Raw genomic sequence first — 25964 nt, forward strand, 5'->3', positions numbered from 1 at the left:
TGGGCAATCACAAACATTGGGCAGTATTTTGATTAAAATAGGACATTGTGAAGAAACAAGAGAATAGAATAGGAGACCATATAAATGGAAAATTAAGGGGAATTGCTTTCAGGATAGTAGGTTAGAAACAGGGCTCTTCAGGAGCAGTTATAAGGACTGCCTTATAAGCAGTTGCAGAGTTATATGCCAGGCATTCAATAGAGAAATCTGTTTGTAAGGCAGTAGTTATGAACAAAGAATAGTGAAAACCTATTTGATAAACTGTGAGGGCTATACTTTGGAATTAAAACTTAAAAAAAAAAAAAGTCTGAAGAATTAGTTTCTACTAATGCTAGGAGGGATTTATCTCAAAGCTAATCAATAATTCTAATAGTTCAGAGTAACCCTAATAGTTTCTTTAGTATGTTTTAGTGATGTGAATGGAGGTACTAGATCTGATTTCAAAATATCTGCTGTGGCAACATAATTTGGGGGATTATAGATAAAAGTTTTCTTTCATTGGATATCTTCTTCTCAGAGTCACTGTTTTGTTCAGTAACTTGAATTTTATTATATTGTTCAACACTTCAATTTCTCTTTTTTATCAAACTTGTTGAAATGAAACTTACATAATTTAGGTGTCTGGGCACATTAGGTTTTGGGTGCTGACAGCCCTGTTTTCATTTATAAACTGTGAACAGTTCTTTAAAATAAAGTATAACATTGGTTTTAGTTAAGAAAATTACATTTATCTCCACACACGTTATTTTTGTTTTCTTCTTTGCATCTTTTGCTCAGGCATTTCTAGCTGCCTATTATTGGTTTGTTCTTTTTTTCATAGTAGTAATGAGTCTTTTCTGTCCCCATACTCATACCTTCAAAATTGTGGCCATCCAAATCATCATTAGTGAATATTGTTATAAAATTAATTTAAGTATAGGTCAACCTTATCAACTTAAAAATGAGGTATTAAGGGCACCTGGGTGGCTCAGTTGGTTAAGCGACTGCCTTTGGCTCACATCATGATCCCAGAGTCCTGGGATTGAGTCCTGCATTGGGTTCCCATCTCCATGGGGAGTCTGCTTCTCCCTCTGACCTTCTCCCCTCTCATGCTCTCTCTCTCTTTCAAATAAATAAATAAAAATCTTTTTTAAAAAATGCGGTATTAAGGCTTATAGGGACTGACTTACCAAGAAGGGAAAGAGCTAATATTTAAAGAGCACCAACTATGTATCAGACATCACCCTTTTTACATTCTAGTTTTATGAAATATGTTTTGTTGTCCCCGTTTTACAGATGCTCAGAGGTCAAGAATCTTGCCAAGACCCTAAGACTGGTCATGATAGAGGCAGGGTGAAAATCCACTTCTCTCGCGTGGTTTGGTCTTTTCTACTCTTGTCAGCAAACATTTAAAGGCTGATCAACTAAGGCAATGAGGGAACAAAAGATTAAAACCCAACACTCCAAATATAACAAAGGGTATTTTCTGATTGATAACTTCTATTTTTATAAAAAGAAAAAAAAAAGGACTCAAGGTTAAAAATTATCTTTAGTTGTATAGCTATTAAATCACTATTAAAATATGAGACTTGTCCTAAGTGTAAAAGCAATATGACATTTACCTATAAGGGTCTTGTAGTTGATGATAGATGTACAAAAAAATAGTCATAGAAAAAATAGAATGTATTTACTGTCACTTTAGAGATGGGAAAAATCAGCAAGGTCATGGGCATCTCTCTCTCTCTCTCTTCTTATTTATTTATTTATTTGGATGAAGTTGTCTCAAGAAATTCTTGAGCTTTTGTATCCTTGTCATTCTTTTTAACATACACTCTTGCGACGAAAGGTGGACTGCATTTGTCTTGGTATACGATTGGCCTCTGATGTTTATTGAGTGGGCCAAGCTAGGAAGGGATTTGAACTCTGTGTTTACATTTTGAATTAAATTTGATGTTTGTGGGTGCCTGGGTAGCTTAGTGGGTTAAAGCCTCTGCCTTCAGCTCAGGTCATAATCCCAGGGTTCTGGGATCGAATTCCACATCGTGCTCTCTGCTCAGCGGGGAGCCTGCTTCTCTATCTCTCTCTGCCTGCTTGTGATCTCTGTCAAATAAATAAAAAAAATCTTTAAAAAAAATAAAATAGGGGCACCTGGGTGGCTCAGTGGGTTGAAGCCTCTGCCTTTGGCTCAGGTCATGATCCTGGGGTCCTGGGATCGAGCCCCACATTGGGCTCTCTGCTTAGTAGGAAGCCTGCTTCCTCCTCTTTCTCTCTCTCTGCCTGTCTCTCTGCCTACTTGTGATCTCTCTCTCTCTCTCTCTGTAAAATAAATAAATAAAATCTTTAAAAAACAATAAAAATAAATTTGATTTTGTGAGAATAGCTTGCTTTTCATTGTTTCTGAAATGAGGTTCCAAAAAAAGAAACTGAGCCTGATTGAAGTAGGAAAAATTACGATTTTGATATATAGTATTATGGTCTATCTGTTCATTTGCTGAGGAAATGAGGTGCTTAAAATATGTGTCCAAATCTGGGCCTCCATTTGCCCTGCTCATATTTATTTGTGAACTCTAAATCTTTTATCTAAGCACTTAATCTAATTAAACTATTGGTAACTACCTTTTTGAAGCAAGACACCTTCTCTTTAGCCTCTTGATATTTGAGCCACTGCTGTTCTGAATGTGATGACCTAAGAGGTAATCAGATCACCTAAGAGTAGCTTTTCAAATTGTTTTTCAAATTGTTTCTTTTCTAGAATTCCATAGTGATATGTGTTTCCCATTTCACCATCTAATTGTCTAGGTTTTAACATTTGTACTCTTGATACCATCATATTCATCACAAAATTGTTTTTTCTTGGAAGCCTGATTCTGGTAGAATCCTGAACAAAGACAGGCTTTTCTCCATTTACCAATCTTCTACTCCCTCATGCCTCCTCCCATACATTTATATTTAATGTAATATTAGCTACATTAATTTCAGATTTATACAATATACATTTTCCTTTTATGATAGTCTTCAGGTCAGAAAATATCTATAGCATTCATTTAATTGAATTTCAGTTCACTTGCTATTACTATAATATCTTAATTCTCATTTTTTCCTTAAAAAAATTTTTTTTACCACTTTCAGGATGCTTTTCCCTCAATTATTTATTTATTTATTCAGTTTGTTTTTAATCAGCCTTAACTTCTGTAAAGGTGCAAAGTTCATTTGTAAAAATAGGAGGAAAGAAAATACTATAAATAATTGATGAGAAAACAGATACTAGAGATGGAGAAGATAGCAAATAAAGATATTTGCATCTTATAGCTTCAATCTTAGTAGTTGAAGTAGTTGGCTAGATGTTCTGCCAGAAGAGGTAATGCTCATAGTACTTGGGAATTAAAACCTGTGGGAAGGAAATTTAGAATTGTCCTTTCTGTCATTATGGGAAGTATTCTAAGAGATCAATATAGGATTGTCAGACATGCTGTTGAAGATGCAGGAGTAATTTCTAGAGGGCAAAGTGTTGGGTCTAGGACCAGGTTTAAAAAAAAAAAAAAAAAAAAAAAAGGTCAGCTCTAGTTGGGGTAAGAGGACACTGAGGCTTAAGAGGCTTAAAGTGTCCATGGCATCTGTGGGATTAAGAACCAAAGTGCTAATAAGATTGCTTACCATAGCCAGGCACCAGAGAATGAACTTTCTTAATATGTACCAAGCTGTTGCCTGCACATCAAATGTAAATCAGGATTTCAGAGTCTTCTCTCCTAATAAGAGAGAAGCAATGTTTTTCCCTCCTTGAAGCAGATATCGGTTATGAAGAATGGGTTGGAAAACCATTGTACTACTCATACACTATTTGCCTTGGTATTTGTAGGTCTGTCTACTAAAAAAGCATTATTTATACATATATCCTGTATGTCCTTTTGTCTCCATAGAATGTTGGGCACTGTTCTAGACACCCAAATAGTGGAGGCATTGTTAGGGGCAGGGGAGAATCATTAGGAGTAGCGGAATTATGGAAGTAGTCAACATATTACATAATATTCTTTTCCTAGTTGAAGAATGTATTATCTGATTAAAGTTTCTGTTCTCCTAGGCAAATGTTACTGCTGAGATTCCTTTACTCTTTTGTATGGCATTTAAAAAATAAGGAAATTTTTTGTCCTGAGATTTTGCAGAGAACTATAATTGAACTCAGCTTTGTGATTTAATTTTATGTAGAAGAAATAAAAAAAGAAAAGAAAAGAAACAGTTTCAAGTTTAGATGATTTAGTCAGATCTGCCAAGTGTCTGTGTCAGAGGTTGAATAGAACCAGAACCTTTAGAACATTTGTTGAGTTATTTGCTTTTAATTTTGTTAGCACAGCTTTGCAAGTTATCCTTCATCCCTGACCCTAAGTCTTGAGCAGATGGTTCTTAAAGTTTCACTTCTTTTCTTCCTCTGTGTCGACTAACCAGAAGATTGTTTCTTACAGGAGAATAGCTTGACCTCAGCTGCAGGTGTTCTGATCTATCTTGACAGATTTCATTGTGCAATTAAATGAGGCTTTAGATCAGAAGGGGTCTTTAGAATTCCTTCCCTGTCCCCTTCTGGCATCCTGCCACCACCCTGATTTCAGGAGACCTTTGATGTGCCACACACACATCCCAAGAAACAGATAATTTTCAGACACAATTCAGTCTGAATTTATACTTAAGGCTAATTTGTTAATGGCATGTGCATTATTAAGCAGAGCCATGACCAGGTAAAATACCCGTATTTAGGTTCATGGCACCCTCACACTGTTTTTCAAGAAAGTGGTCTATTTGCTCATATAACTGAAAGGTCTATCTGGTAGTGTTTTTAAAACAAAATATGTCCTCTGCAAAGGAAAACTGATGTCTCCCCTGGAAAGACATTTAACTGCTTGTAATTGAAAGTGACATTTATCTAGTTTTAAAAAAGGGGGGGGGTTAAGATCCCACATTCTATTACAGTGAAAGCTGTTCTTCCTCTAACCCATCAAATCTTTGGGGGGAAAAATGAACTCCAGTAAAATAAGCCATCTTTATCCTTTTTATAAGATTGTACCTCACCACCACTGCCCTTTTTTAGAGTTATTTACAAGTATTATTTACAAGTATTGCTATTTACAAGTACCTCAGCCTTCAAAAAGCTTTTCCACTTTTAGCCACCTCTTCCCCACAGGATTTATTAGACTTTCTGAGCCTTTTTAAGTCTGGAGCTATTGAGTACCATGCTGGGATTGCATCATACCTATGTAGTCCAAGGACTGACATGCACTTCTTTTTTTTTTTTTTTTTTTTTTTTTTTTTTTAAAGATTTTATTTATTTATTTCACAGAGAGAGATCACAAGTAGACAGGCAGAGAGGCAGGCAGAGAGAGAGAGAGGGAAGCAGGCTCCCTGCTGAGCAGAGAACCCGATGCGGGACTCGATCCCAGGACCCTGAGATCATGACCTGAGCCGAAGGCAGCGGCTTAACCCACTGAGCCACCCAGGCACCCCTGACATGCACTTCTGATTTGGTCTTTTGCATATGCATTATTTTGTTGTCCAAGGACTGACATGCACTTCTGATTTGGTCTTTTGCATATGCATTATTTTGTTTTCCCTTATTTTAAAATTGTGGGACATAAATTTCCATGTCCATATTCTTGTCATCGTGACATAAAAATAGAATTCTTTTTAAAGAGAATTTAGTGCATTCTTTTGTATGTGAAAACAAAATACTGCCAGAATAATCATTAAAACATATCAGTACCTGTTCTTTATTAGTTTGGGTTATTGTTTCACTAAAAAGCATACAGTGCCATTGAAATCGTTGCACATTTTAAAAATAAGTTTTGATTGAATTAAACTCAGTCATTCTGAATTATCAAGTTAGAGGAGAATTGCTCCTGTAGAATCTGTGTTCCCATATTTATCTTTTTTGATTTTTAAAGAAGATGATTGATTGAATTTAAAATTTAGGAGGGTAAAAGACAACTAGTTACTGCAGGTCAGCTCTGCCATTAAGTCCAATCAGTTGGTTATTGCTAATCTGTCCTGCTTTAGAGAGAGAGACTCCTGGCAATTTTTGTTACATGTACGTGAGTTGTTCAGTCCATGCGGCTTGGTCTAGGTGTTCTAAGATTTTAATTTGCAGGGCATAGTATATCACAAAGTGATTTTTAAAAATAAGAAAGGAGTCACAGGTAGTTGATGAAAAAGAAAAGGATTTAAAGGACCGGAGAAGTTAGTATGAATAAGATGATATGTAAGAGCGAATAATCAAAATGAAAGGCACTTATGGAGTCATGTAATCATTTTATTCTACCCCCTTGATGTCTGTCTTTAAACCAGCTTGGATTCTCAATTTCTCATTTCTTGAAACAAGATTTTAAAGAGTGTTATAGATAAAAATTCTTCTGGGTAGAATGATGTCATGAGTCAGAAAATACTCTTTCCTGAATATCCTTATAATACCTCTGCCTGAATCTGGTCTCTATCTGTCTCATCTAGTAATTAACTGAAGTAATTTTAATTTCTCAGAATTCTAGTTTTCAATTAATGCTAAAAGTGAAAATCCTCAGTTAAAACTATAAGCTAATGACCCACTTCCGTGTCCCGTTGGACACTGGGGACAATCTGTGTTAACAGCAAAGAACTTAGAGACAGACAGTAAGAATGGTTTGTTCATCCTGCCCAGGTGAACGTGTAGTTCGAGAACTTTACAGCATCTGAGAGTGATGGGCATAGAAGCTAAAAGGAATTCTACTTCTCAGTATTTACCCTGCGTCTTCAGTCACTTGCAAGACTTTATTTTCTAGCTTAAACTGTAAGCCAAGTGGTAATTTTGATCTATATGCTTATGAATTTTTAATTCCCTAAAACATTTGTATTTTCTTTTTTTAAAGTTTTTGAAATTTATTTGAGAGAGAGAGAGAATGAGAGAGAAAGAGAGCATGAGAGGGAAGAGGTCAGAGGGAGAAGCAGACTCCCTGCCAAGCAGGGAGCCCAATGTGGGACTTGATCCCGGGACTCCAGAATCATGACCTGAGCTGAAGGCAGTCGCTTAACCAACTGAGCCACCCAGGTGCCCCCATTTGTATTTTCTTTAAAAATAACTCCATAGGGGGCGCCTGGGTGGCTCAGTGGGTTGAAGCCTCTGCCTTCGGCTCTGGTTGTGATCTCAGGGTCCTGGGATCGAGCCCCGCATTGGGCTCTCTGCTCAGCGGGGAGTCTGCTTTCTCTTCTCTCTCTCTGCCTGCCTCTCTGCCTGCTTGTGATGTCTGTCTGTCAAATAAATAAATTAAAAAAAAAAAATAGCTCCATAGGATTTATTATTGGTAGTTTTTTCTTGGAGGTACCTGAGCTATGTTTATTTTAAATAAAGGATTCCCTTAGGGCAGTGGTTCTCAAACTTTAGTAGTGTATCAGAATCATCTAGAGGAATTTTTAAAACGCAGATAGTTGGGGCCACAGCCATATGACTGAGCAGCTTTGGGGTGAGGCCAGAGTGTTGGCATTTTCAGCAAGTTCCCACGTGATGCTAAAACTGCTGGTCCTGAAACTGTACTTTTGAAAACTACTGCAATACAATATTGATCCCAGAAGTCTGAGATAAAGCTGAACGTATTTGGTGCTGAATGAATGCAGAGTTGCTTATAATGCAAGCAGAGTTGTAGCTATTGGACAGGTACCAACGATGATCATTTAATGCAATATTGTATTTTATTTATTTACATAGATTGGAGCATATGATCAACAGATATGGGAAAAATCTGTCGAGCAAAGAGAAATCAAGGTAACAAGTATATTTCATTTCATATATTCTGAAACATAGTTCTATAAATTGATTGTTAACCACATTTTGTCTTATCTTCCCATACACTTTTAAGGTATAAATATTACTTATTCTATCCAAACTTTTAAATACAGAGGCAAACTCTTACACTGGTGGAGTCATGTGTCTTTACCTCTGATGGGTTTTTTTGTTTGTTTTTTTGTTTTGTTTTGTTTTGTTTATTGCTTTTTAGCATCCTCTGTTCTTTTTAAAATTATTTTCTAATGATTATTTTTTATCAGCTCTCTTCCCCTTTCACTTGTCACCTTATACTTCTAGTTTGCTTTTCCTCCCCTTTGATGCTGTCATTGCTCTGTACAGTTTATTAAACTGGTAAGTGTTTCAGGACTTTTCCCGCCTGAGTGGTCCTGTCAAATGCTGCTCTGCTTCATTGAGATCTGCTTTTGGTGCTACTAACAAAATGACTTGGACGCAAGTAGAGCCGCTGAAGAGTTGGTCATTTTTAAAAAGAACTTAAGAACGTAAAGCATTAATAGAAATGTTTTTGTAGTAGGTGGTTTCTTCTTAAACATGTAATCACTTATGCTGATAAGACATTCTCATAGGCTACCTTTCTAGCATGAAAACTATTTTTTCACTAAACTTGTTCTGTTTCTTAGCAATTGCTCCTTTTTGATAATAAGAGTTATATTTTTCATTTACATAGATAATACTAATCTGTGTGTTCCTGCACGAGCTAAATTTAATCTGAGCCCAGAGAATGTTACTTCAGTGGCTTGACATTTTCTATTTTATATGACAAGGTTTATGTTAGATTGGAAACCTGTGTCTATAGTTTCTTAAAAATCTGTCAAAAAAAAAAAATCTCAGTATTTAAACAACTTAGTCATCTATAATAAAGAGCAAGATTCTTTGCCATTGGTCAGTTTTAATCTTTAAACTATTTTCAGGAAGAATATAAGTTACTGTAAGTACCTGCTATGTGTTAAATACAGGATTAAATCATGGGAAAGATGGAATGGATTATAATTGTGTAGATGAGATTCATAATTACAAATGAGATTGATTCAGCTTAGGTCTCTTTTGGGGAGTGCTGGGGGAAGCAGCCCTGGGGAGGTTAGGAAAGATTTTCAGAGGAAGTGACTCATCAGCTGAGTTTGACAAACATTGGGGAGAATGAGGAAAACATTCCAGACAAAATGAAGAGCATATGAAAATAAACGTGCAGGAAAGAAGGAATAGGACTGACTGAGGAATCCTCAAGGAGCTTGACTGGTAATAGGTTGGATGGAGGAAGGAGATTGGGGTGGTTGGGCATGAATCTAGAAAGGAAAATGGGAGTCAGATTGTGCAGGGGCTCAACTGACTCACCTGGGAGAGTCTGAACATAATCTGGAAAATGATGAGGGTTACATTGAAGGATTTTAAACAGAAAAAGTTACCTGATTAAATTTGTGTTTTAGAAACTTCACTCAGGTGTGGTGAGAAATACTAGAAGAGGAGCAGATTTGTAAATTGTGCTTTAGAAATACTCAGGTGGTATTTGGGAGGGAGATTTGGGAGTCCTCGGTGTGAAAGTGGGTGTCTATCAGTATGTATATGTGTATTATACACATTTATTTATAACACATTATATCAATACAACTGTAGGAGTGCAATTTACACTGGCTGATGACAGGAAAAGGCTGAGAACAGAACACTGGGAAACAACATTTAATGAATAGGTAAAGGAAGAGATAAAAGGGAAGGAGGTAAGAGATCCATGAGACAGTAGTCTGGCAAGAATATCGTGCAGAGGGAGGATACTCAAGCAAGCGAAGAGCAACATGCAGGTTTATAAGAGGCCTTGAAACCGTTTAAGCCGCTCATCAGAAAATACTACATTCCTCACTTTTAGAACTATTTTAATGCCTAAACAGAAGTTAGAGTAACAGGATTATGTTAGCCGTTCCTTGATGCACTGACAGGGTGAACTTGGAGAAGGCGAAGATCTGTAATTTTTTTTCTGAAGTATGTCTCCCTTTAAAGATAGCGTTTTATAATAGTAAGTGAAGAAGTAAAAGCAGTATTAAAGCTTACTCTTATTATTTTGGATTAAATAAAGGGGTCACTTTGTTGATAAGCCTGAAACATTCCCTTGTGGAGTCAAACTTTTTATAGTGTAAAATAATTTTGCATTTATTCTAAGGAAGGTAAAGATACAACTGTGGTCTGTTAATATTAATATTTGATTTAAAAAGAAACCCAAAACACTGTACCTCATCCTTAGAAAACACTATACAGAATGCGTTTGTCCTCTCTCTTACTGTCCTCTCTTACTGTCACAGCAGTGAGCAGCAACTAAAGAAACCAAAGAAAGCCATGAGAATATATTACTTGGAAATGTCTATTTTTTAAAATTGAAGACCTTAGTTGATATTGCTAAAGTTTTTTCTAAGTTGCAAATTATTTTTTTTCTTAAACATTTTAGAAATTGTAACCCTTGGGCGCCTGGGTGGCTCAGTGGGTTAAGCCGCTGCCTTCGGCTCAGGTCATGATCTCAGGGTCCTTGGATCGAGTCCCGCATCGGGCTCTCTGCTCAGCAGAGAGCCTGCTTCCTCCTCTCTCTCTCTCTCTGCCTGCCTCTCTGCCTACTTGTGATTTCTCTCTGTCAAATAAATAAATAAAATCTTTAAAAAAAAAAAAAAAAAAAAAAAAAAAAAAAAAAAAAAAAAGAAATTGTAACCCAAAACTTCCATTTTCTGTTTACCTTGACCCAAATTTAAAAGTAAATGGAATTTCTCTTAGTTTTAGTACTTACTAGAGTTATAAATCTTCAATAAAAAAGAAACATGCTAGGGACGCCTGGGTGGCTCAGTTGGTTGGACGACTGCCTTCGGCTCAGGTCATGATCCTGGAGTCCCGGGATCGAGTCCCGCATCGGGCTCCCAGCTCCATGGGGAGTCTGCTTCTCTCTCTGACCTTCTCCTCGTTCATGCTCTCTCTCACTGTCTCTCTCTCAAGTAAATAAATAAAATCTTTAAAAAAAAAAAAAAAAAAAAGAAACATGCTATTTAAAATCATTATAGAGGAAAAACAGGATGGGGAAGCTAAATAGGATTTATGGAAAGTGAAACTGATGGTTATGTCCTTTGGTGGAATCGCAGTATTATAATAGTTCCATCCATGGGACGTCTGCATCGTTGAACAGAAGTACTTTCTAAATTTAAACAGCTGTTATAAGTTTTTTGACTCAACACTATCTGTGTACTTACAGATTTTAAAGAATTCACAATTTCATACAACTTGTGTTATTGTGCCTTAGGAATGTACTCTAAGAGTTTAAGTGTATATTCAATAAAGAATATATTACTTGGATTTCTTGGAGATTAATTATATTTATAGTGCCTGATTGTTTCTACTTTCTAGTTAAGTCAGTAGTTGCTAAGATCTTTTCTTTTGAACTTTGCTTTCATTTTTTGTTTGTTCATGTAAACTTTTTGATGGTCAGTAATGATGGTCCTGAAAGCTATGCCATTTTGGATGAATATAGTGTATTCTAAACCAGCTTAAAATTTTCCAGCTTAAAATATCTACATAGTTAAAATCAGATCTTATGAATGCTTACATATGGGTGCTAATATCTTTTGTGTTTAAAATCATTAATGTTAGATGATATATCAGTGAAGTTTTTCTTTGCTTTTCTTATTTTAAACTCTCTAAATATTCTGATATGTTACCGTGAAGGTGAGTTTTATCAAAGCTGGCAATTAGAAAAAAATATAATAAATAGTTAAGTGTCTGACTCTTGATTTTTGGCTCAGGTCATGATCTTAAGATTGTGAGATCGAGCCCTATGTCAGTCTCTGCTGGGCATGGAGCCTGTTTAAGATTCGCGCTCTCCCTCTCCTTCTACCTCCTCCTTCCCCTGTTCATGTGCACATACTTTCTCAAAATAAATAAATAAATAAATAAAACCAGCAGTTGTGCTGTGACTCTACAATGTAGCTCAAACTAAAGTTTTAATAAAATATTAAATAGGAAATGAACCACATATGAAAGAGGTCAAGAAGAATGAACATGTTGAAAAACAACACAATTGCATAAATCAATTTAATTTACTGTTCCTCTCATAAGAACTTTAAGTTCTTGAAACAACCTGATAAAAATTTTAGGTATACAGCAGTAAATTAAGCTTCAGATTTGTCATAAAACATTGGCAATAAGATTATTTTCAAATTATGTGAAAAAATAATGTATAAAAGAAATAAATCAAAATATGTAGTGCTGTTAAAAATGTTGGCAGTAATAAAGGTTAAATCTCAAATTTCATACCAAATTTAAATAGCTCTCTATTAATGAAATTTTGTTTTTACACATATGTATTATTAGAATTGCTTTTCCAGTTTGCAAAATACTGGGGATGATTCATAGTTTGCGAGCCACTCTATCATGAATTAAAATAGGAAATAAAGTACAGATGCAGTCAGGTCTCTTTAATTCACAGGAGTTATGTTCTATAAAGTCAGCATGAACACTGAATTAGCAGATACTGACCATTTCTCCACCTCTAGTCACACTTTATCAAGTGATCAGTACATATCCTTGTTTTATGTATGTTTCTGTTGAAAGACACCGTATTTAATAGATGTTGTTGCTACATTAACAACTGAACTCATGGCCAATGACACTGTAACTCAAGCCCAAACATAGCTCATCTAGCACACATCTTCTCAGTGAGGCACATCACAGCCTTCTTTACACGTAGGAACACTAGACCACTAGACCGCACTTCAGTACTGTGCTTGAGGTCCATTTTTAAACAACAAAATTACCAACAAGAAGTACAAAAAAAGCAAAACCCAGCATGAAATTGACTGTGAAAAGGATATTTATTTTCAGCATGAGAGCTGAAATAAGAAGGCAGATTGTTGCCTTGTTTGACTGCAGCTGGGAGTGTGCACATTGGGTGACTCAAATTTTTTGCCACTCTTAACTTCGTGCATATCTGCAAATGACTGCAAAAGTGCAGCAAATATTGATTTGGGAATAAAATAAATTTGCAAATAAAGAATCTATGAATATGAGGACCGACTATATATAAAACTACCATGACTATGTCTTCTATCCTCTTTTTTTCTCTTGTTTTTGTACCTCTTGAGTAGTTTCCAACTTCACATGGACAGACTATTTGAAAGGGTTCAACAGTTCATTGCTTCTTGATTTCAGGGTGCATTTGGTTTAAACATCTCAGTTAATTCTGAGCTCAAGTAGTCTCCTCTTCTTTGTTTTGGATGCAAACAGTACTTAACTAAATTTTTACCTTAGGGGTCATCGTTTTTTGGATCAGGACCAAATAGAATTTACTGCTCAGTTACTTGATTAATTGAAGGAATAGTAAACAAATCATCTAAACACCGTGTCTCATATCTCAGCACTTGGCTTCTTGGGGAATTTAGCCTAAGCCCTTCCAATTCTTAACATCCTACTTTTAAGTTGTGTGTGTGTGTGTGTGTGTGTGTATGTGTGTGTGTTCGATGATTTTGATCTCTACCCTTATTCCCATTCTGTACACTGGTGGCAGAAACTTAACCTTAGTGTTCAATAATTCCGAGTTTAAACTAATTAAATTTGTGACTTCCGCTTTCACTTCCTCCTTCGCCTGGGCATGGCGTCTAAGTTCTAAGGTGACTAGGTGGTATCGTGGTCTCCTTAGTGGTTGGCATGTGAACATAGTGGCGATCCTGAGGTATGCATCATCCTCTCTGGGTCTCAGCTAATACCACCCCCACGTGTTGGCATCAGCTGAGAAGTCTGCATCCCTGTCTGTCCCCAGCTTTGTGAGCTACTGCTTCCTGCAGCAGCATCCCCAGCATCACCCCTGAGGGCCTCTCAGGGCCCCTGCTCCCCCAGCCAGCCTCAACATACTCTCCTGTGCAAACCTGGGCTCACACAGTCTCATGGACCGTCTCAGACTGCACATCCAGATTGGGTTGTAGTGATAGTCGTTCTAGAATTTTGCTTTCAGTAATAAACAGCCCTCCCCTGTCCACACATCCCTAAATTGATCCTTTTGGGAAATAATAAAATGTATTAAAATACTATACTTATGTTCCAGTTGTAACAAAGATGTCGTGTTTTATATTTTTCTCCAGTATATTCCTTAAAGTTTTTTTTAGTTGAAATCTTTAGAATTTGATTATTTTTTATTAGCCTGGATTTTAAAATACATCTATTGAATTCCAATACTATTTTTTTATTGAGGTATAATTGACATATGAGATAATATTACTTTTAGGTATTCAGCATGATTCCATATTTGATATTTATATATGTTGAGATATGTACGTATTGAGAAATGATACCACAATAAGTAGTGAACATCCATCCCCATACCCAGTTACAAAGATTTTTTTTTTCTTGTGATAAGGACTTCTAAGATCTACTCTCTTACCAGTTCTACTTTAATATATTGTAGGGTTTAAGGAATAAACCAAAGAAAACAGCACATGTGAAACCAGACCTCATAGATGTTGATCTTGTAAGAGGTGAGTCTTGAATAAATTAAAGCTTAATGCAATTAGAAATTGACCTTGAAGGAAGAGAATTCAAAGTGGGTTAGATATATGTTTGTAGGAATAAAAGCAATGTGAGTGTAAGTGAAGGCAGGACTTGTACAAGAAAGGGATAATGGAGGTATTTAAGTACCATTGACTAGTCTTTACTCCCACTAAAGATCGGTCTAAGAAATAATAAAAAGAAAAGAAAACCAGCTTGTGTTTGCCTAGCAAGCTATATGGCTTGGTTATAAAAATGAAAGTAACTTTTTTTTTTAAAGTAACTTTTAATTCCTAATTGAAACTGACATTTGAACATTGTCTTATATTTATAAAATATGTGGGAGAAATTCTGTTATTTCAGTTAAAAATTGTTTTTTTTTTTCAGAGTACCTGAGTTAATATGATAGCATGAAGAATGTTTTTAAATGTGTCTAATACCCAAAATTGGGCATTTCTCATAGTGTAATGCAAAATAAAATTAGACATAGTTTTTCTTCAGATATTGAAATTTTTTCTCAAAGGAAATTAAAGAATGATAAATGTACTATGTCATTTTATTTTACTTTTTCCAGGGTCTGCATTTGCAAAGGCAAAACCTGAAAGTCCTTGGACTTCTCTGACTAGAAAGGGAATTGTTCGAGTTGTGTTTTTCCCCTTTTTCTTCCGGTGGTGGTTACAAGTAACATCAAAAGTCATCTTTTTCTGGCTTCTTGTCCTTTATCTTTTGCAAGGTATAATTAAGTGATAGAAATTCATTTTGCTTTTAACTTTCAGGGTGTTATGTATTTAGAGTTACTAAGGCTTTTTTAAAAAACACGTACTAATTATACTAAGTGTGAAGATACACATTGATTGTGATATTTCATTTAATAAAATATAGCTGGTTTGGTATTAAAAATGTTTGAAAAAACAAAGCAGTTATTTTCCAATATAATTTAATGAAAATTAGAATCTGTGGATGGCTAAAGAAAAATACAGATTGAGAGGTATTTAACCATTAGAAAGTCTCTTCAAATACACATACATACCACATATACCTACCACCAGTCTTTTTTATACAAGCTGTATGAGTTCATTTTTCCTGTCTCAGCCATGGTTTCTTATTTCTTTTAACCATTGTCTTCTGAGACTATCCTCATTCCATACGGAGAATCTGTACCCCATTTTCTGAGTGCTCTTCAGATTCTCGTTTAATTCTCACAACCACCATGCAGGGAAGTACAGGTTCTGGTGTTCCACCTGACAGAAAGGGATCTGAAGGACCTGAGGGTTCAAAGTCACACAGTCTGCAGGTGCAGGAGAGTCTATATTCAAGTCTAAGCAGTCTGTCTGCAGAGCCACGTGCTCAACAGTCCCAGTATGCTGCCTACCAGCACGGACGCACTTGGGTGCCGAGTCAGAGCCACAGCATATAATGCATAATATATGATGCTGGAGAGCGCTCGGAGGCCTGAGGAAGACACCACTCACATCCCTGTGCTCTAATAAAAACAGTGATTTTAATTTAGTGGTTATCCTTTCAGTCATTCTAATGTCTTGCTTTTTTAAAAACATGATTGTAATCCTGAATGATTGTTTAAATATGTTTTATCAACAAACTCTTTAAGTAAAAAGGTAAATATCTTTTCTTTTTTCAGATAAATGTCTTAAGTAAATGAAAATGTAATAAAACCTATAGACATTTATTTAGGTAAAGTTGTTTCTTTTAAGCCAGGGTACATCTTATATACATGAAAGGGAGTAAACTCTGAAGGTTTGTGATTTTTATCAGTGGAGAGACTATGTGTGTGTTTCTAATTAAAGAAATAATAATATTCTTTGCAGAAAATTTAGAAAATGTAGGAAATTTTTTTTAAAATTTACCTACCCAAAATCTTACCTTTCAGTTTACTTTGCAACATTTTTAAATGTTGAGATTAATCTGTATAAAAATCTATATTTTTTTGCCTTATGTCATCATAAGTATCAGAGTCTTAAAAATACATTTTAAATTATTGTAAAATATTCTGTGCTGTATCAGTGTTGGACATGTAAGCTTTTTGCTATCTTTTGCTATTATAATGACTAGTTTCCATTGTAACTAGAGGGCATATATTGTGTCTGAAATTTACTTACTGGCTTGTCTATGTTAAATAAGGAAGACAGGTTAGATGAGACATGAAAAAGATATTTTTCATTTCAGAACCAAAGTTTGACATTGTAAGTGTTCCTAAGTGGTGAACACTGAATATTCTCCTACTAAATAAAAGAAGTGATTTAACCTGCTTCGAGTCACAGCCAGTGACAAAATGATATCAGCCTTAATGACCCCAGGAATCTGCTGGTACTACTTTGTGCCTACACATTTTTGCATAGAAAAGTATGGTGCAGTGCTCTGAATTACCTTATTCTCTATCCCACCTTTCTCCTAAGAAGTAGAAGGAATCATGTGCAGTCAGATTTGGTTTTGTATAACTTTGTATAGTTTTTTATTTCAATTACATGCCTTTTAAGTATCTCAGCTATGTATTCTCGACTCCATTTATGCTTTTTGCTTATGTCATTTCTCACCCAGATTACTGCCAAGAGCCCTTATATCTTCTACCTTCTGTCCTTTTACCTTTTAAATTGGAAATTCAGACTAGCCACTTAAGGTCTAAATCTCTTCCTAGTTATTGTTGCCTTTAAGAGGAAAACCACGTTTTTAGTCTGTCCCTTGTTGAATCTCTCCCCAGGTTTTGCCAGGCTAAATTAGCTCTTTGCTCTTTCTTTTTTGTGTTGTTTGTGGGGTGTGTGTGTGTGTGTGTGTGTGTGTGTGTGTGTGTGTGTTTTAATTCTGTCTGCCTTCTGTCTGCCCCTTTCTTTGAGTAGCCTTCTTCCCTTATATTTACCTAATCTGCATCTACTTGTTTTCTCAGTTAGACTAGGCATCAGGTGCCACCTTCTTTGAGAATCCTTTCCTATCCACCCTCCCAATATATAGCACTCTTCATAGGTATTGTATTAGTCTGCTTGGGCTGCCCTAACAAAATACCATAGACTGTGTGGCTTAAGCAGCAGAGATTTATTTTCTTACAGTTCTAGAGTCTGGAAGTCTGAGATCAGTGTGGCATCAGATTGGTGTCTGGTGAGGTCTCTCTTACTGACTTGTGGATGGCGGCCTGCTCACTGTGTCCTCACATGGTCTTTCCGCTGTGTGTGAGCAGAGCAAGATCTCTGGTATCTCTTTGCCTTAAAAGGACAATGGCCCTATTGGACTAAGGCTCCATCCTTAGGACTTCATTCAACCTTTACTACATCTATATAGACACTGTAGGGCATCAACGTATGAATAGGGTGGGGGGCGTAATTCAGTCTATTATAGGTATTTTGTTTCTTTATGTGTCCCTCTTTTCTTCTAAATTGAGGAGAGGCAGTGAGCAGAGACTGTGGTCTTATTTGTCTTACTATTCCCAGTGCCTAACATCTGCCACTAAATCTCAAAGATTGACCTAAAAATTAAACTTTAGATATCTTATATTTCTAATGATTATCCCTAGAGTTCTGCTTGACCAGTATGTGAAATCCTGCCTTGGAACTTTCATGCCTAATAAAACATTTTGTCTTAGTTGAGCTCTTAGAGGAATCTGTAGAAGTACTGCCCACCAAAAATCTTCAGTAGTTCTGTCTAGTTCATTGGACTTCATTAAATGATCAAAAAGTATAACTTAACAGTATATAAGAGAAGTGAATGATTTCTTCGTAACCCTTCACTTAAAGGGGAACAACAGGTTGGAGGTTATACCAGAACCACTGTCTTAGGAACTGAGGCCATAGAAGGGATATGGATACAGGCACAACCAGGAAAAAAAAAGGGGGGGGGATAAAGTTGCTCCCTTGCCCCCAGCTTTTCCTGATGCAGATAAAGGAGGCAGGCTCCCAAAAGATAGAGAGACGTAAGGTCGGTCTGTAAAGTATAAAGGATGCTGAGCAAGCAAAAACAAGATCTCTTCTTCATGTGGCAGAATTTTACAGAATATAACAACTTCCTATTAAGATACAAAATACGGTTTGTTGGTTCCCAGCCCCACCAGAGGATGGTGTTGATAGGGCTGAAAGAATACAGATAAATAACCAGAAAGAGGTTATACAAAATCTAAAGTTTTTTTTTTTTTTTTTTTTTTTTTTTTTTTTTAAAGATTTTATTTATTTATTCGACAGAGAGAGATCACAAGTAGGCAGAGAGGCAGGCAGAGAGAGAGAGGAGGAAGCAGGCTCTCTGCTCAGCAGGGAGCCTGATGCGGGACTCGATCCCAGGATCCCGAGATCACGACCTGAGCCGAAGGCAGCAGCTTAACCCACTGAGCCACCCAGGCGCCCCAAAATCTAAAGTTTTTAAAGATGTTCTTGTCTGTGCCCAAAACTCAACCTCTCTTTTTTTTTTTTTCTTTTTAATATTTATGTATGTATTTGAGAGGGAGAGTTGTGGGGGGAGGGGTAGAGGGAGAGAAAGAGAGAGAATGTCAGACTCCTTGCTGAGCATGGAGCCCAATGCCGGGCTTGATCCCAGAACCCAGGGATCATGACCTGAGCTGAAACCAAGAGTGAAGGGCTTAACCCACTGGGTCCATCCAGGCGCCCCAGGAAACTTTGAACCTTTCTTTCTTTTTCCTTTTTTTTTTTTTCTTCTTAAGATTTTATTCATTTATTTGACAGAGAAAGAACACAAGTAGGGGGAGCAGCTGAGGGAGACGGAGAAAATCTGGGGTTTGATCCCAGGACCTTGGGATCATGACCTGAGCCAAAGGCAGATGCTTAACCCACTGAGCCACCAAGATGCCCTGAAACTCTGAACCTCTTAAGTTGCATTTGCATCCCCCTTCTTTTTAAAGGTAGTTAAGTTAATGATAGCAAGTAAAAGTACTATTTGCCAGTGTTAAGTACACATTCACTTCTGTAAGAAGCTTTTTTTTTTTTTAAAGATTTTATTTATTTGATAGATACAGATCATAGTAGGCAGAGAGGCAGGTAGAGAAAGAGAGAGAGAGGGGGAGGTGGAAGCAGGCTCCCCGCTGAGCAGAAGAGCCTGATGTGGGTCTCGATCCCAGGATTCTGGGATCGTGACCTCAGCCAAAGGCAGAGGCTTTAACCCTCTGAGCAACACAGGTGCCCCCAAAGTGTTTTGTATGTATCACCTCACATGAATTTATAGTACCTACATCCTATTTTATTGTACAAAAAAAATAAACCAAGGCTCAAAAAGGTAAAGGGATTTAACAAAGGTCACATCAGAGTTCATATTAAAAACAGCAAAGACTAGAGTTTTCAAAATTCTGGACTCTTATTACAGAACAAGCAGAGATTTTTGAGTTACATTCCTGGGTAATTCATAAAGATGATTGGCATTTTAAGAAATTTAAGTCTTTTTTTTTTCTTTGTAAAGGAACTTATTATTCAGGAGAACATAAAGCTGAGTAGTTGTGTTTATGATACCTTTTAACACATGTGAGGAGATGAACTGGTATTTGAAGCTTATATCTTGGTATGGTAGACCAGGATCCTTTCAGTTGCAGGTGGCAGAAACCAAATGCAAGGGGTGCCTGGGTGGCTCAGTGGGATGGGTCTCTGCCTTCAATCGGGTCATGATCTGGGGTCCTGGGATTGAGCCCCACATCTGGCCTTTCTGCTCAGCGGGGAGCCTGCTTCTCCCTCTCTCTCTGCCTGCTTCTCTGCCTACTTGTGATCTCTCTCTGTGTCAAATAAATAAATAAAATTAAAAAAAAAAAACAAATGCAAGCTAGCTTTTGTAAAAAGTGTTGTTTTTGTTTATGCCGCTGATCATAAAAATTTTCCAAAAACCCAGAAAACTAGATAGACTACTACAAAAACAATAACTGGGATAGCTATTTATTCAGTTTGCTTGGGGCTGTCCAAGTGTCCAAATCTACTTGTGTTGTCCTTGTGCTTTTATTAACAACTCTCCTTTCACTCTCAAAAGAGTCCTGATTTACATGTTACATAGTCATTCTAAATAGCATATGCCCATCTTTTTAATTAAATCATTATATTTTAGAATATGTACTTAATATAGTTTGTTAAATTATATAGATCATGATGTTTTACTCCTGAATACATCAACATGCATCTCTTCAAAATATGCACCTTACATAAGCACATTACAATAATCACAGCTAACAAAGTGCACAAAAATCTAATTTTCAAATTCTCCAATTATGCTGAAACAGAATTAGGATCTCATAGGCCCTGTGTTCAAGCATTTCTGGATCTACCGGCTCACATGATATCTTCACTTTTTATACTGGTGATTTTATTCTCATTGTGCTGGTCTCATCTCTCTTAAGGAGGTGGCTGATGTGGCCCCTGGCAATTTCATATTTCCTTAGTCCTTACTGTTTGTGATGTGGGAGAAAGGCCTTTCTATCTACCTCTATTAATCCGTGAAAAAGATTCTGATTGGTCCTGCTAAGGTTACATGCCCATCTCATTATTAATTCCTGTGCCCACAATTAAGACCCTGGTAAGACTAGATAACACATCTGTCCCTAAAGTGGGAGAAATAAGATGATTTGATTGACAGATAAAGGAGGCAGGCTCCCAAAAGACGTAAGGTCGGTCTGTAAAGTATAGAAGATGCTAAGCAAGCAAAAACAAGATCTCTTCTTCATGTGGCAGTCTTAGCATTGGTGAGTGTTTACTCGTTTCCCTGAAGAATTTACCCAAGTAAATTTATGTTGTTATTTCTGAGCAGATAAATCTCTATTTGAAAAGAAGCTCTTTATAGCCTTATTACACACCTATCATAGATTTCCTTGTTTGTAAAACAAAGCAATTACGTGCACTTGAGGTTAGTGTTTCTTTTGATTGTCTGTGATCTTATCAGGAATGCCCTTGGATTCATATGCAGCTGGTTTTCATTGCAGCATAAAAATGTGTGCTTTAGAGACTGTGTTGGATGTTATCTTGTTCCAGGAGTTTATTGCCGAATACTGTGGTTAGCTAGTGGCAAACAAAAAAATAGTCTGAAAGAGCTTGTCTGCAGTGATGTTTTTAACTAATTTAAAGTTAGAAAAATAATCTGGAAGAAGCAATGTTAATACAGTTTTTAACGTTTTGAAGAGGTGACTGTCAGATCTATAATTAAACATATTTTCTTTCCCTCTTTGTAGTTGCTGCAATAGTGTTATTCTGTTCCGCTTCTAGCCCACATAGCATACCTCTGACGGAAGTGATTGGGCCAATATGGCTGATGCTGCTCCTGGGAACTGTGCACTGCCAGATTGTGTCAACAAGAACACCAAAACCCCCTCTCAGTGCAGGGGGTAAAAGAAGAAGGTACTCTTTTAAAAGCAGCCTTTGTGTGGATTTGTGTAATTTGAATCTAGGATTGTTCTTGACTCGAATAAAATGTTATCTTATAAAGCCACTCTTCCATTAAATAGACCAGGAAGCTTAGCTACCAAATGATTTAGTTTATGTATTTGCTTCAAGGCCATTATGAGACCACATACCTGTTTTTGTTTTCTTTCCTAAAGCTCATTTCCAAGGCACTTGATATTGTAGGGAATATATTAGCTGGAATTGCTGATAATTCCCTCTATTTACAAAATCTTGTACTTACAAGATACTTCAGCAAAAACAATAGCCAGGAAAAAAATTCAGCTAAATTCTGTTTATTAAATACTATTCGAAGTTGTTTAATATTGTCTCTTGATTAAGTAAGCGTAGCAAGTCTCTCTGGCCACTCAGCACAATGGAGTTCTGTTTAAGGGTCTTTTGGAGCAATTCCTCCTTTGAATATGGTTGCTAAGAGATTGCGACATTTGCAGTTTGGGGATGTTGAGATTTAAGCCCTTCTCCTTGTCAAAAGATAATACCGACACTAGATAAATAGCATTGTTGATCAGTTAGATTGTAATTCTCTCTGTCTAAATTTTTTTCTTTCTTCTTCTGCAGATAAGTGGCATTCAAATAGGGAAGAAATGCTTTGTAAAAATCTGTCCAATGATATCGTTACAACCTAATGTTCACTCACCTGTCAGTGTGAACAAGGAACAATAACCCAACATTTATAGAAGTTGCTCTTGAATATGTACCTTAATGTTGACGTTAACTTTTCTCCCGTTAATAACTGAATTTTATTGTGTATTAAAGTTCCTGTCTTTATATTTGGTCATAATTTTGAATGTGCTACCAACAGAGTGGTTGTTAACATTTTAAAGCCACCTTCTGCTCTTAATCTCTTCTGATCAAGGAAATTAAGAAAAGCAGCCCATTTGGAAGTCCATAGGGAAGGAGATGGTTCTAGCACCACAGATAACACACAGGAGGGAGCAGCTCAGAGCCACAGTACCAGCACCTCTTACAGCGTGGGCACTGTCTTCAGAGATCTCTGGCACGCCGCTTTCTTTTTATCAGGGTTTGTATTTATTCAAGGCTTTATATGGCGTAGAGATGCACTGTCCCTTTTCTGGCACTTCAGTCTTAGGTAATATAATATTAATGACTTTAGCTATGATATTCCCATTATGGATTTTGTTTTGATAAATTATAATGCTATATATAGATAATGGAATAATAGAGACCATAAAGTTTACCTTGGAATCTGTGTAAATATACCTGTGTGAGCATGAGTGTGTATACATCAAAGTATATCTAGTTGGGATTTCTTGATTTTTATTTATTATGTGATTTCTCAAGTACCACCTTACTTCTATTAAATTATTCTGTTTTTATCGGCACTATGGTCAAATTGGGCTTTTTGTATAGTTTGTATCACAGTAAACATTTACCAAATAGGAAAATGTAATTATGGCAAATTGCAAAAATAAACCTAACTCAGTCTTGTATTATTATTTTGAAAAGTTAATTCAGAACATTTCAGAGTTATTTTATTAGTTTACATAGACATGTAATAAATGTAAAAAATGTTAAGATGGTATGATCAAACTACTGAGTATACGGAGTAAAACCAAGTATAACAATAAAAGTTGCTAAGTTAATAAGTCAAGAAAAGGGATACTGCACATAACTATTTTGAACACTTTTACTAACTCCTCTCTTAATATAATTATTTCATCCCCTTGTGATTGTGCTTTTATGATCAAGTTTGTCTTATATTGGAAAATTAAGCAGTTGTATCCTGGGGTATTTTCATTGCTTGTAATTTTGAGGGAAATTGCACAAAAACCTAATAGTTTGAAATAACGTGGCATTAAATTGGATCCCTTGACTATTCCAACCACCTCTTCTTCATCCAGAAAAGATTTACGTTTTATTTTGTTGTATTTTGTTCTGAATTTGAATTGCATTGTTTTTTTTTTCTTTTAATAAATAGCTCTCTTTTCTGACAGTAGGATATGATAATTTTATCTCTGCAAAATCAGTGTCTTACACACATATCGCAAGACTTTCTGATGAGATGAGCAGTTATAAAATAAATAGCACAGTGACTGTGTTTTGCTTTGGGGAATCATTTAGTTGTTTTGGTTGTCTTCTGTTACATAGCATTCAAAATGCCCCTAGATCAGTAGGTTTTAGTGCCTTTGGATTTCTGCTGTGTTTCTTTAGTCAAATGAGATTCACACTTCAATTTTCTTCCTTTGGGCTGTAGAATGACCTTGACTACCAGTCATTGATAATGTAATGGCTAAATCCCTTTGGATTTATTCTCTTTAAAGTGACAACTTTATAATCTAAATGTTTTTAAAGTTGTACTATTTTCAGCTGTTTCATTTGGAACTGGTTTGCTAGCATATGAATGAGAATGTTTTAAATATTAGGTACAAAAAGATCTTAAGAAAAATGTTAATTTTGGAAGTTCTAAATCGAGTTCTGAAATCTTGATGATGTCTTGTTCTTTCAAGTTTGGATAAGTTAGAGAGGCCTTAAACTGCAAGATCAGCTGAGACTTAAAATTGTTTCTGGTGATAATAAATTGAAAAGCTGGATACTTCCATTAAGGTATCTGAATTAGCATCACCCATGCAAAAATAAATGTATAGCCCCTCAGATGTCTAAGCTTTGTGTATAGTGTCTTTTGGTTTTCTAGATGTTAGGAAGAAAACTACTATTTTTACATCCTGTGTTTATAAGTTGGAAAGGCTCTATTTATAATTTCTAAGTACATTTCATTCTTAAGATAAAACTATTTTTTTAAACAAGACATGTTTCTCATTTGAAAAAAAATAGTATTTATGTAAAAGAACTCTATGAAACTAAGAAAACAAAACCAAAGAAAATATCAATTTACAAAGATGTAGAAATCAACCATATATCCTAAGTATTTAGTACTTTAGTTTTAAAGAATTATAGTCTCAAATTAGCACAATTATAATATCTACTAAAAAGATTGAGTAGGAAGAATTATATCTAGATAGTATATCTCTTCAGCATAATACCTATTTCGGAATTCAGATACTGGTTTTTTTGCATGTCCTTTAGGATTAATTTCACCATCACAATATCACTGAAAAACAGTCAATATAAATTGACTTGGCAGATTAGAGACAGATGCCAGAGTAAAACCAGGCCACATGTTAACTCACATGCCTAACTGACCTAGCCTTTATTATTATTATTTTAAAAAGACTGGCGGGTATTTGGGGGTTGGGGGGAGTTTGTTTTTAAAAGATTTATTTGTTGTGAGGGGGAGTGGAGGGGCAGAGGGAGAGAGAATCTCACTTAAGCGGACTCTGTGCTGAGTGCAGAACCCAGCACTGGGCTAGATCCCATAACCCTAAGATCATGACCTGAGCGGAAACCAAGAGTCGGACACTTAACCAGCTGTGCCACCCAGGTGCCCCCTGACTGACCTACCTTAAATATTGCTGTCCCACTTAACCTCCATATTGAATGTATTTAACAATTAAATGAAAGTTAAAGATTTAATAAATTGGCTTTCTTCCCATAATGGAGTATACTATATAATGTAAGTAAGAGTGGTATGTAGTCCCACCATAAATTTTTGGTACAGGGATTAAAAATTTGGTTTTTAGTGACTGCAGTTTAAATAGTTCAGTCATTTAAACAGTAAACTAGGTGAGTCTGTCTCCCATAGACAAGGATGAAGACTTTGTAAATGTCCGTATATCCCAGATTTTTAAAAATAACTTATGCCACAACTAGATAACTCATTAATGTTGCTGTAGCCACTCTGTTTTAGAATTGGACTAGTTCTAGAACAGTTACGGGTACCATACATAAATCTGGTACATAATACATAATTTGTTGCATATCTCTCAAACTTAGCTGTTGTAGAGGATACATAGGGAAACATACAAACCCATAAGTCTTTGAAAGTCTTTGTTAGCATATCTTCAAGGTGTATGCATAGCTGCACACAGCTGTGATGGTAATATGTAGGCTCCTGTGTCGTTTTCTTATAACTGAGATGGTATGCATTCTGTTACTCTAGCCCCCCCCCCCCCCCCGCTCTCTTATAGAAGTGAGAGCAGGACTAGAAATTTCATACCATGTTTTAGAACAAGAGTTATTTGCTACTGTTAACTTTCCCCATAACCACTCTCTAATGTCCTTTAGTACTAGAAGGATGATCTTCAGTTGGCTCTATTGATATACCCCTGAGTATTTTCTAGAGCACCAATAAATACTCTCAGCTTCTTTCCCTGATGAGGTTTCTCAAATAGAAACATACTGGTTTTCTTGTTTGATACAATACATTTGAGATTTCACAAGCT

The 25964-nt window shown here is 36.1% G+C and overlaps 1 protein-coding gene across 5 annotated transcripts in view; it reads left to right on the forward strand.

Annotated features, from left to right (window-relative positions):
• Positions 1 to 25964, forward strand: part of PHTF2 (putative homeodomain transcription factor 2) — a 120193-nt gene that overhangs the window by 56790 nt on the left and 37439 nt on the right. For 3 of the 5 annotated variants that reach the window (XM_059170940.1, XM_059170936.1, XM_059170935.1), the window contains exons 3-7: positions 7694 to 7750; positions 14208 to 14277; positions 14862 to 15020; positions 21435 to 21600; positions 22520 to 22684. In XM_059170940.1, coding sequence (XP_059026923.1) covers positions 7694 to 7750; positions 14208 to 14277; positions 14862 to 15020; positions 21435 to 21600; positions 22520 to 22684 — 617 coding nt within the window. Of the gene's footprint in view, positions 1 to 7693; positions 7751 to 14207; positions 14278 to 14861; positions 15021 to 21434; positions 21601 to 22519; positions 22685 to 25964 lie in introns of those variants that run through there. The other 2 variants (XM_059170937.1, XM_059170938.1) reach the window with 2 other exon arrangements.

The sequence above is a fragment of the Mustela lutreola genome, chromosome 4 (genome assembly GCF_030435805.1).
Source record: "Mustela lutreola isolate mMusLut2 chromosome 4, mMusLut2.pri, whole genome shotgun sequence".
NCBI lineage: Eukaryota > Metazoa > Chordata > Mammalia > Carnivora > Mustelidae > Mustela > Mustela lutreola.